Source organism: Calidris pugnax, unplaced genomic scaffold, assembly GCF_001431845.1.
Source record: "Calidris pugnax isolate Ruff unplaced genomic scaffold, ASM143184v1 scaffold55, whole genome shotgun sequence".
In the NCBI taxonomy this organism is placed as follows: Eukaryota; Metazoa; Chordata; class Aves; order Charadriiformes; family Scolopacidae; genus Calidris; species Calidris pugnax.
This window is the reverse complement of record NW_015090832.1, coordinates 4,267,315-4,279,590: the sequence shown is the minus strand read 5'-3', so window position 1 is coordinate 4,279,590 and position 12,276 is coordinate 4,267,315. Positions and strand designations below refer to the sequence as shown.

The window sequence follows — 12,276 nt, the reverse complement described above, 5'->3', positions numbered from 1 at the left end:
GCTTTTGAACACCTCCAGGGATGGTGCCTCAACCCCCTCCCTGGGCAGCCCATTCCAATACCTGAGAACCCTTTCAGTGAAAAAATTTTTCCTAATCTCCAGCCTGAACCTCCCCTGGGGCAACTTGAGGCCATTTCCTCTTGTCCTGTCGCCTGTGACTTGAGAAAACATCATGGTACAAAAGGGTGTGGGAGACAGAGGTACCAAAGCACGGTTAAAAATACATTCCCATCAACTCCAAGGCTAATACAGTGCAAAGCAGCATTTTCTTTCCCATGAGGATCACCTGCTGAGATCTATCATGTCTAGAGGATACACACGGGCCTAAAAGTCACTTTATGCTGAATGTCTGAAGCCATTATCACACGTTTTCCCCTCAATGCCAGGCTCTAACATCACCCCCAGGGTTCCAGCGAGCAGCCAGAGTGGGGAACAGGCTCCTCCTGTGCCTTTCTGCCAGGAGGTGCTGCGCTTTCAGCCAGGAACCATGAGCCAAGTCCAGTCTTCATCCTCCACTTACCCTTCTGTGTCTGTCCACTAAACATCTAATAACATTCCTGAACTCTCTCCTCAAAGACAGGCAACTATTCCCAGCTCAGAGCCAAGGTGACCCATTAAAACTTCCAATAAAAATTCCAATAAAGCATCCAAACCCAGGCAGAGAATACAAGGTTTCTGTCCTATCTGTTTTTCAAACAACCAAGATTACAACTTCCCCTGGAGCAACACAGCGCCAGAATATTTAGTCTATGGTGCAAGAGATCAAACTAAACAATAAGCGTTCCTGGTTTAAAAATGTATAAATATATTAAAGGCCAAAAAAAAAAAAAAAAAAAAGATAAAGACAAAAGCATCCTGCACAACAGCAATCAAAGCTTTGATACGTGCATTACCCAAACAACAGAGGAACCACCACCCTACGACCTGCTCTGCTGCCCAGTGCTCCCATCAGCATCCAGCATCCATCCAACCTCCTCACCAGGAGCTGTTGATGTTGTCCCACATCATGGAGCATCCACGTCATCCCACAGCCCGTGGCCAAGGTGCAAGGCAGCGACGTTTGAAGCGTAACACACTTCCCCATCACGCTTCCTTATTACAAGTTCATCACAAGCTGTCATTTTCATACGGAGAGCAGAAAGCGTTTGTAAAGGTCAGAATCCACAATGACAGTGCTATTTTTCCTGAAACAGCAAATAATTCACTCAGGCTGGAAGTTAGAGATGGGAACATACTGTAGTTGTGGGTGCAGAACCAGCAAGGTGAGTAACCTCCTCCCAGCCCAGAAAGCAAGCCAGCCTTCTGCCTTGGAGGTGATCCCTCTGCCCCTTCAACATCAAGGCAATGATGCTCTGAGCAATAATCCTCTGGAAAATAATCTCCAGGTGAGTCTGGGACAATTTTGTCTAAAAAAAAAAAAAAAAAAAAAAAAAAGGAAAGACAATGTCAACTACAGTGAGGTTTACAGCCCAATGAGAGAATCGGGGAAAAACACAGATTCCAACTACAGGGAAGTAGCCAACGGGTTTGTTCCACCCAGGAGCTGGAACAAAGAAATAACAAACACCAGCCTGGCCAAGATCATCCCGGCTAAAGCTTCCAACCATCACATTAAATCTGAACCACCCTCTGGGAGGAAAACATACCATATTTCCCAATGTCCAGTGTTTCACTTCTTGCAGTCCTCCACGTCAATGGATGGTGGCAGGGGATTGCAAGGCACCTCCAAAACTTATTGACCCAAACCACATTTCTTCTTTCCAAATAAAACTACATATTTTCTAAAGCTGCTCAGGTGAATTATCCTCCTTTACCCTCTTAAACCAGCCAATAACTTTGCTGTTAAAAATCTGCCCCTTAATTCACATGAAAGATTTATATGTATGTATGTATATATGTATATGGAAGGAGATAATTATTCAGAATTCAACAAATGTTTAAACTTTTAGGATGAGAAAAGTATGTTCCTTAAGGAGTCCATGGGATTCTCACAGCCTATGCAAATACTCTTTATGGGTTTTCTTCTTTAGTTTGTGATTGTTGAAGATACCTGGTTAAGGAGAATTCCAGTAAAAAACTATCACCTTCCTCTAAATCCCTGCCAGAAATGCATCGCTTCAAGGTTCAGCTTTACAAGAACAGAAGTAGCTCTTCTTCAGTATCTCAAAATGTTCTTTTCTCATAGGGGGGAAAAAAAAAAACCCACAACACCAAAAAACCAAATTCCCTACACTTAACAAGATTTTTGCGATTAAGTCACAAAACTGAGAAGATCCTACCCTGAAGTGGCCCATTTTGAGACCTTCTCTTCCTGGGGAAAGAAACGAGTGGCTGCCTGGGTAATCTGTTGTGTATTTTCCAGCTTTGGGCAATTTTTATTAGAGTGCTGCGAACTGTAAGAATCCTGTTGGGACTGTCATAATATTTAGCATTTCTTTTGACCTCTCATCTGCTGCAGTTACGCTATTTTTAGACGTGAAAAATCAACTTTTTTTGGTGAAAGCTCAGATCCCAACACTAAGGGGGAAAAGAGTTGAAAACACAAACTTTTAGAAACCCAGAAGTTATAAAGCAAATAAAACAAACCATGTTTATTTTCAAAGGGAAAAGATTGTACTTCTTGAATTAGCCCCTGAACATTTTGCTGGCAACACATCAGTAAGTCTCTTGAGGCCAGAGCCGAATTTCATTTCTTTAATGGCATTCCCACACGCTGGCAGTGAGTCCCAGCTCCAGGAGCCAGGTTCAGCAATGAGCATCCTCACAACAGCCCTCGCGGCACAAATCCATGGTGCTGCCAGGGAAGCACTTACCAAAAGAGGTTTTTCTCCCACTGGGTTTTCTCTCAGGACTCTGCATGTGCTGAGCCCACCATGGGGATGCTGTCAAGACATTTCAGTCGGGTACCACCTTCTGGGGACATGTAATGACTGTGCACGGTTCCTAGTTTAACCCATTGTGAAGTTTGCTTGATATCAACCTGTTTTATTTCACAACTACCAAAAATCACCTGCAAATTTCTGAGTGTCATTGGTTGATGCTCCTGTCACCCTGACATTAATGTTTCTTTTCAATTCCACTCCATCCAAGCAATCTCTGCGCAGTCACCTGACAGTAAACCTGACAGCCTTAAACCTGAAAAAGCTCCTGCCAAGCCATGAAGAGCACACACAGCATGGTTGGTTGGTACCAACATGCCACCACATTAGTGAAACGACCAGTAACAAACAGCCTTATCAGAATGAGGGACCCCAAAAAGACAGGTTTTACAGTGAAAGATGTTGCAAGTCTTTGCATGCACAGAGTAACCCGGCAGCAGGTACCAAAATAGCTCAAGATGCAGCTCCGTGGCCAAATTCCCTAACGTTTATTATCAGGTTAACCTCAAGGGCTCCGTGCCAGCAGGATGGTGACCACGTTACCAAGTCTCACAGTTTACCTTGTGCCTAAACCAACTCTTGACTTTAACACGTCAGACCTACTGGATGAGGGACATGGGGACAGAGACCTGCTCATCTCTTATTCTGTTTTGATGTAATTTCTGCCTGGAAAGCAGCTGCGGTGGAAGGCGGTACTACCTGGTTAGCACTCCAGATACCCTCCTACAAGTGGGAACAGAACAACTCCAAACTTCCATCATTCACTGCCAGTCAGTTGAGAGTTACTTAATAATTACCCTATATTTGCATTAGCTCCTATAAAAATGGTTATTGGCAGAGCTTCATTTAAATGATTAACTCAGAGGAAGCCATAAGCAGACCTTTCCCAACTGGGCTTCCACCTGCTAGAACATTACAGCTCTTTGTCACAGAGCTTCACCAAGGGGAAGCTTCACAGAACATTATGGAGTTGGAAGGAACCTCGGGAGATCATCTCATCCAACCCTCTGCCAGAGCAGGTCCTCCTAGAGCAGGTTGCACAGGAACGTGTCCAGGCAGGTTTGAACATCTCCAGAGAAGGAGACTCCACCACCTCCCTGGGCAGCCTCTTCCAGGGCTCTGCCACCCTCACAGGAAAGAAGTTCCTCCTCATGTTCAGATGGAACTTCCTATGTTCAAGTTTGTGCCCGTTCCCCCTTCTCCTGTCCCTGGGCACCACTGAAAAAAGACTGGCCCCATCCTCCTGACACCCATCCTTTAATATTTATAAGCATTGGTCAGATCCCCCCTCAGCCTTCTCCAGACTAATAAGACCCAAGTCCCTCAGCCTTTCCTCGTCAGAGAGATGTTCTACTCCCCTAATCAACTTCTGTCCTACAATAGCCATAGCGGTCTCCCACCAGTGGGGACATTTCACTGCCCTCGATATTGGCCACAGGGAAGGTCAACAGAGCCCCCAGGTTCCTCACCTGCAACCTGACCACATCCTTGCGAGCAGATTTACCTGCATCTGCCAACATCTTCAGCAACTGCAACACCATTTCCTGCTCAAAGACTCAACCAGGGTGATTACGAGCAGAACTGACCTCCTTATCACCAGCCTGGTGCTGCGGCCTTGGGTCAGCTGCGGGACACGCAAAGGTCTATCAACATCTCACGCGCAACCTGTTTAGGATTCTCCAACTGCATCCTTTTTGGTTTCAGGCACTTCATGCCAGGAGTTTCAGTTACAAACTTCACAGGAAGCATGTTAAAGCACGTGAGCTGCTCCAACTATTTACTTTTGCAAAAATCATCCATTTTTAAGTGGTGTGAGTAAACGGTAAGATTCTACTTCACACCCCACTCCCCAAACACACACACTCTTTCAGAGCCTTGCTGGTTGCAGGAGGTCAGGCCACATCCTCCCCACTCACACCACATCCCATGGAAAGTCTCTGGCAGAAGCAGCACATAATACCCCAAAAAACAAGAAAGGACAGCGTTAAAAGCTTTGGGTTTTTTCCAAAACAGATGGGCATTTCACAGAGGAGAGCAGAAAGGTGCCAAAATCATATTTTTCCAGCCAGACTCAGAGTGACATCCTCTGTCAATCTGCTGCTGCTCCCAGCAAGTAGAGATGCCCAGGAGCAGCACGGTGTGCAGGCAGGAGGCCCATGGTGTGCAGGCAGGAGATCCACTGTGCACAGGCAGGAGAGGCTGGGCTACCAGAGAAGACAGAGAGGCACATGGGCACACACAGCCGCGGCAAGGGTGTCCACTCAGTCCAGCAGCACAGCCAACACATAGGGCTGCCTGAGCCCTAGAAGAGCGTAGAGGTGGTGGTACCCTCCTAACTCACATCATTCATGAATGCCAAAGAGGAACTGCAAACAAAAAGTTTGGGCAACAAAAAGATCCTCCTGGACAGCACTGGCTGCAGACTCCTCGATGTGACACCATGCCTCCACCGTTTTAAATTAATCCCCTGCTTGGTAATGAAGCGTGGCCGTGTTCTTCACCATCACCTCAGGCCTGGAAGCACGAAGATTGCCAGGTAAGGAGCAGTGACCACTTTTACTTCCAAGGCCCAGTCCAGCACCGTTCCCTCGCTGATCTGGCTGCTACGATTGTACCATGGAGTGTAGCTGAGCACACAGCACCTGGCTATCCCAAACATCCCAGGAGGTCCTGCTGCATGGCCCAGATGATGTTCAAGCACAAGCACGTGGTTCTCACCAGAATCCAGTCAGAAGGAGCAAGAGGGGATTGAGAGAGGCCTGAAGGATACAAGAGGGGAGTCCTAACAACATCCCAGTACAGACCATTGCACAACCCAGCACAACCTGTGCCAGTGAGAAACAAGCTGGCGGCTTTCTGCACAAGTCTGAGTAAGTAAAAGAGGGTTAAACCAAATTAACAATTCGCATCACCTGCAAATTACAGTTTTGAAGTAGCACTAGGAGCCCTTAAGCAGGATTCAGTATAACCAGGGCTGCAGCTTAATAAGACACTGGAATCCAACTTCTAATACATTGGAGAAAAAAAACTAAGAGAAACAACAGAAATGGCTGCAAACATCCCAGGTTCCCCTTTTCACGGGGCTTGACAGAGAAGAGGAACCGAGGAAGGACATATTGCAGGAAATACAGTTACCAAAACACCTCTGGCAGAAACACAAGAGGTTTTTTTGGGTTTATGCCACTTTCTAAAGCTGTTTTAAAAGGTGTTTGTAAACACCCCCCCATTCCTTCCAAACTGTTCTATACTACAGCAACCTGTCGCCAAAAGCCTCTGTTAAATATAGGTAGGAGAGAATTAGAAACTAGTAGTTTCCTTGTTTATAAACACCTATTTAAAGAGAGTAATTATCACACTTTTACCAAGGTAGATGGTTAATCCTGAACTCCTCAGCCTCAGGGGAGATGAAGGACCCAGGCCAGCATTGCTATCAGTGCTCTTGCCGAAGCCATGGTTTAGGGTTAAGCACCTGGAACTCAAAATGCACTTTACATTAGACTATGACTTAAAACACAAAAAACCAGACTGAAGTACCACAAGAAGGGCTGGAGAGCATTTGCTGCTTTCCCTGCATTCAAGGAAACAAAACCAGGCTCATGTTATTTGATTCTGGGAGCAGAGATAGCATCTCCTGCCAAATGTCAAGCAGAACCTTAAAAACACCGTCGCAAACAATGCATTAATGTCTTAAGACCTGACACACACGGCCACAGTTCATTGGAGTCTCTGCCCATACCCAGGCCTGAGGCTGCAGCCTTCTCTTCCTGCAATCCCAGATTATTGCAACATTTTGAACCCCTCAAACGTCTAAATAAAAAAACGTCCACGTCACCACGCAGGCTCGCTTCTGTTTTCTCAGGAAGGATCAGCTGCCCCCCTTGCTGAGAGACAGCACGTCACACTGATTTTATCACAACTAATCACATCTAAAGCTGCCCAAGCAGGGGACTGGTGCCAGGAGAGGCAGAATTGCCCTCCTCCTTCCAGTCGCATTCCTGATCCCTCTCCTGCCTGCTCTAGCGTTTCACCGGTTAAGTGAGGAAAACAATTGACTTATTTTCTATTTTTTTTTTATTAAGAGTTAGTCTTTGGCTGGATCAGCAAACTAACCCATCTCCCACGCTGCCCACACAAATGCTAACGCCAGCACAGAGAGAAACGAGGCGGTACCAGGCATGATGGCTTCTGGCAGCCACACCACTGGAGACCAGTGCCAGCTCCACAGCCACACCAGCACGCACCAGTTGGACCTCTCAGCTTGGCTCACTGAGCTCCTGCTGAAAGGGACAGCTCTGTCTCTCCACTGCCCCTCCAGCAACAGGCAAATCACATCAGCTGGGTGACACAACAGAGGGAAAAGGCAGGTAAACAGTTAATTTTCCCTCCGATCAGCCGCTGAGCTGACTTACCTGTGGCACGCTGTGATCTATTGCAAGCCAGAGGTGGGCACAAAATTATGGCTTTTGGCTTCAGCCTACACCCAGCTTTCTTGTTTGTTGGGTTTTTTTTATGTGTGGGGTGGAGCTTAGGGGTGTTCTCTTTCCAGGAAAAGCCTGAATTATAGAGCAGGAACCCAGCAGTGGTTTTGCATCCATTTTGTACTCAGTCACCAGTGCTGAAAAAAACAGCATTATATTTCTTTTACAGTGAAAGAAAAACCTGGACATCAGGGAAGAAAAAAACGCTAACTAAGAGAAGTCTGAGTTGATGGAAAATCCATGAAATGTCAGTCTCCTGCTAAAGCCTGAGTAGTTTCACTGCATATTATAGAATCATAGAATGGGCAGACTTTGAAGGGACCTTAAATATCATCAAGTTCCAACCCCCTGCCCTGGGCAGGGACACCTCCCACCACACCAGGTTGACTCCAAGCCCCTTCCAACCTGCCCTTGAACCCCTCCAGGGATGGGGCAGCCACAGCTTCTCTGGGCAACCTGGGCCGGGCTCTCACCACCCTCACAGCAGAGGATTTCTTTCTGAGATCTCACCTAAATCTCCCCTCTTTTAGTTTAAAACCATTCTCCCTCATCCTATCGCTCCACTCCCCATTCAAGACTCCCTCCACAATGTTAGCTCTTCACCCATTCCAGTGTTTGTGAATCTAGTGCTTATTAATAAAAACGTTAAGTCTAGTGGCAGGCAGGAACATAACTGCATAGATTCACCCTGGATCTAAACTCTGGAGTTACTTCTAAAAGCAGCACCCAGCAGAGCGTCAGGTTATCTCCCTGCTGTAATCTCCACATAGAGAAAGAACTTGAGCTTTGGGTTTCCATCAGAAAAAAAGACAACGCAGAAACAGATTCTGGGATTTGGGGTCAGAGATGAAGGAAATAACCCTTTCTTGGTGTGCGTGTATTTCTCCAGCAGCTTGGCTTTGTGAGACAGCTCCTGTAGGATCAGGCCACAAGGGAAGGAGTAAAACCGGGAGCAGAAGCGATTCAGATCAGCTTGAGCTCTCCTCAAACTGAATATCGAGCACCACAACTTCATAACCCCTGGCAGGATCTAGCAGTTTGATTGGTTTCATGAATTTGAGTGCCTGATAAAATGTCCCGGATTGGATGCAACCACGCCGTATCGACAAACTGGAGCGGAATAAAGGGATCCAGCAGCAGCACTTCCAAACCACGAATATCGAGCACCACAACTTCATAACCCCTGGCAGGATCTAGCAGTTTGATTGGTTTCATGAATTTGAGTGCCTGATAAAATGTCCCGGATTGGATGCAACCACGCCGTATCGACAAACTGGAGCGGAATAAAGGGATCCAGCAGCAGCACTTCCAAACCACCAAGCTCCCAGCCACGCACTTCTTTTGTTAAAGCAGGAGTTATTTTAAGGACAGATTTAGAATCCAGTAAGATACTGGCTGACTGGCGTTCAAACCACGCTGTACTACTGCTGTTTCTGTTAACTTCACAGAGAGGGGTAAGCCCACTACTCGTGAGCGATAGCAAAAGCAGTGAAGAGCCTCTTGAGGAAAAAAAAAAAATAAAGAAAAAAAGGGGGGAAAAAGGAAAAAAAGAAAAAGATAAAAAAAGATAAACAGCAGAACACATGCTGTTTTCTAAAGAATAGGTTGAATATTTCCATGAGAGAACACAAAACAAAATACAAGTCCAACCCAACTTCTTTCTTGCCAGAAGAGGGAATATTAACTCGCATCTTTTCAAGACAGGCTTTGGAAGGTGATCAAGCTTCTCCTCAGCAGGTTTTCATCCCATGGACAAAAAATGACATGTATATTAACGCCGGAACTGCTGGTCTCCCCGACACGCTCCAGAAGCTGTGTGGGTGCCTTTGCACCAACCTGACACTTGGAGATCATTGTCCTCTCCCTCCCCCAGGAGCTATTGCGATATCGTGGACTAACGAGAAGGAATTGGTAGAGTGAAGGCAGAAAACAAATAATAAGTTACTACTTATTAAAATGGCTTGAGTTCTTTCAGGAGGCACAGATCATAAAATAGCCACATCTGTGCAGTCAGAAAACAGAAAGACCTTGAAAAAAAGCTTTAAATTAAAAGCTGAAAAGCCTCCCATGCTAAGAAATAACACAGACTAAGGAAATGTATACTAGTTAGTTACTCCTTTGAGCTGCAGAATTTCATCAGGAGTTATATAGCCTGGATATCATAAAGGCAGGTCATGAAAAATATACATGTAAAGCTTATAAATTAATAAAAACCTGCATGTGCTTGGGGCAGGCCCAAGAACCAGAAGGTCTCTAAGTTTCTCTGCTTTCGTTAAGACTCCAGAAGCGCGGCCGGAATTAGTCAATGAGCCTTTAGAAACCCCGCTCCCTTGGCACCCGAACAATCCCCACAGTGTGCTGAGAGCTTTTGTTACCCCCGGCGTGCCCAACGCCTGGCTCTCCTCTGGGAACACAAAAATATCATCTGAGGTGGCTTTAAGCTTTCAGGTAAGCTCCCTGCTCCACTCCTGAAGACACGTCTATTCTCCTCTGGCTTTTATTTATCACAGCAGTGACAAATCCATCAATGTCAGCGCCACCGTCCCGCTGAGCGCAGGCACCATCCATGGTAGGCTCCTCTCTAAACAGCAGGCATAAACACAAATACCCAAAGAAAAATGCTTAACTCTTGGAGAGCTAAGAAAGATTAGGGATTCTTAAAGTTGGGTGTTTTTAAAAGTTGATGCAACGCTTTTTAAAAAAAAAAAACTTAATTAATTAGCTTTTGTTCAATTTTACTTAAAACATCCAACTACAGCAAAGTATTTCCCTTAAAAAAAAGACTTTCATATACAAAACCAACAAATTTTTCATTTTCACGGAAATGATGGATTTAAGTGACCCTGCATCAAAATTACATAATTCCTGGATTATAAAACAGCCAGAAGGCACAGAGGGAAAAATCCAAACAACTGCATACAAATAAAAAAAACTTCAATTTGTTGGAGCTCGGCTGATGACTGATGTCTTGAACCCAGAATAAATGAGCAGTCCCTTAGTCTGTCCTGAGGGTAACTCCCCTCACAGCGAGCTAGCAGATAACCCGCTGTCTTTCCCAGCAGCCCAGTAATAAAAGTTGGCCTCTTAGTTTCAGAAGTCCTCTGGAAAAAAAATAAAAAGAGGATTTGTTTTCCACTAGAAAGCCATCCCTAGCCCTTCTCCTTTTCACGGCTCCTTAATTACTCATCAGGATCTTGTCCTTCTGCAAGACCTCAATTAGTCTGACCCAGAATCCCGCTAGTGCATGGGCAGGTTTTTCTCCTTCCTCCACCTCAGAAGAAATTTAATGCCTCCACTCCCCAAAGTGCTGCAGAGCACACCGACGCGCGCAGGGAAGGCGTGGAGAGAGATGACATTACAGTAGGGGAAGGCAAAGACCTCAACAACCAGCGGCAGAAAGTTTAGGAGAAGTTAAACAGGAACAGAGTAAGAGAGATGATGCAGGAACTGCGGAAGACGGGAAAGGCTAGAAAAAAAAATCTGTTTAAGTTCTCCTTTTAAGCTCACTACCAAACTAGGCCAAAAAACTGCACAACAAGCTCAGGGCTTATCAAAAAGTTGCAATAAATTTGCTTTAGAAACTTAGTCCAGCCTGAAGTCTGGCTCTGTTGAGGGCCTTCAGGAGACACTGCTGCCCACACACCCAGCAAACACTTCCCAGCCTTCACCAGTCCCTCCATCACCCAAATGCAGCACAAGAGAGAAACCCTGACAAGGCACACTGTTCTGAAGCGCAAAAGGAGGCTTAAAACGCTGACTAAAAGAGTGATATGAAGCAGAAGTTGTTCTTGGTAATTACTGTAAATGAACCCTTGCTACTTGGCCACAGAAGGAGCCGCACCTCCTGCTTCAAACTCTGCTGCCTGGCTGTAACCCAGCACAGAAAGGGCAACGCCAACACCAAAATCTAAACGTGCTGTCCTGAAAACGCCACTTTTTGTGACCGTTGTAAAAGAAGCACGAAGCTGATCAGAGCACCGAAATACGTAAGCTGACAACCCCCTTCTTATCTCCAGGCTGACAGTCCATTAAGGTGCATCAATCACTGCTTGCAGAGGCACAGCGAGACCTCCCCGGGAGTTCCACCCAGTGAACACCAGTTTAAAATGTCCATTTATAGCTCGAGGACACCCTGGCAACAATACAAACGTTTTTAACCAAATCCTCAAAGTAAGCGGGGTTTGGGCACAGAGTTTTGTTTGTTAGAAGGAAAAAAAAAAACCAAAACCAACAAGGCAGTTAATCCAGGCCTTTTTCCAGGTGGAGACACTGCTTTCCCAGCAACTCCTGTGTGGAACCAGCAACACGGCCAGCTTCTGCTCTGCGGGGTTTTCCTAAACTCCCCCTGAACTGATGGGCTCAGGAACCCAAGAGAAGAGCCGAGCGACGGTGTGACGGGGTTATCACGCGGGGGTGACGCGGCACCCACGTTACACGGCCCCAAGCAGGGAAAGGCTGCCCTGCCCGCCGGGGGGACAGCCGGGGCCGGGACAAACCCCACCGGGGAAGGCCCCAGGCCCTGGGGAGGGGGCTGCCGCCGCTCCCAGGCAGCGCCCCTACAACATAAGGGCGACAAGCTATAAAATACAGCTACACGTACGCGTCTGTGCTGTACACGGCGCACAGCCAGCCCCCCCAAAAGGCTTCCCCCCCCCCAGCTCCGGGCAGCCGGGCCCGGCCGACCTGTTGCCGGGGGAAGGGGAGGCCCGGCCCGGCCGCTCACCGCGCTTGTTCTTGGTGCCGTGCTTGCGGGCGGCCGCCAGCTCCTGCTCGATCTTCTTCTCCAGGAATTCCTGCTTCTTGCTGAGCATCTCCTCCGTCTCCCGGAGCCGCTGGATCGCCTCCTGAGGGGACGGGCCCTTCCCGGCGCCCTTCCCGCCGGCCCCCGTCCCGAACAGCTTCCCCAAGAGCCCCGACAT

At 47.0% G+C, this 12,276-nt stretch overlaps 1 protein-coding gene across 1 annotated transcript in view; it reads right to left on the bottom strand.

Annotated features, from left to right (window-relative positions):
* CHMP4B (charged multivesicular body protein 4B) overlaps nt 1–12,276 on the bottom strand; it is a 28,451-nt gene extending 16,175 nt beyond the window's left edge. Inside the window, exon 1 of the mRNA XM_014941298.1 lies at nt 12,081–12,276. Coding sequence (XP_014796784.1) covers nt 12,081–12,276 — 196 coding nt within the window. The remainder of the gene's footprint in view (nt 1–12,080) is intronic.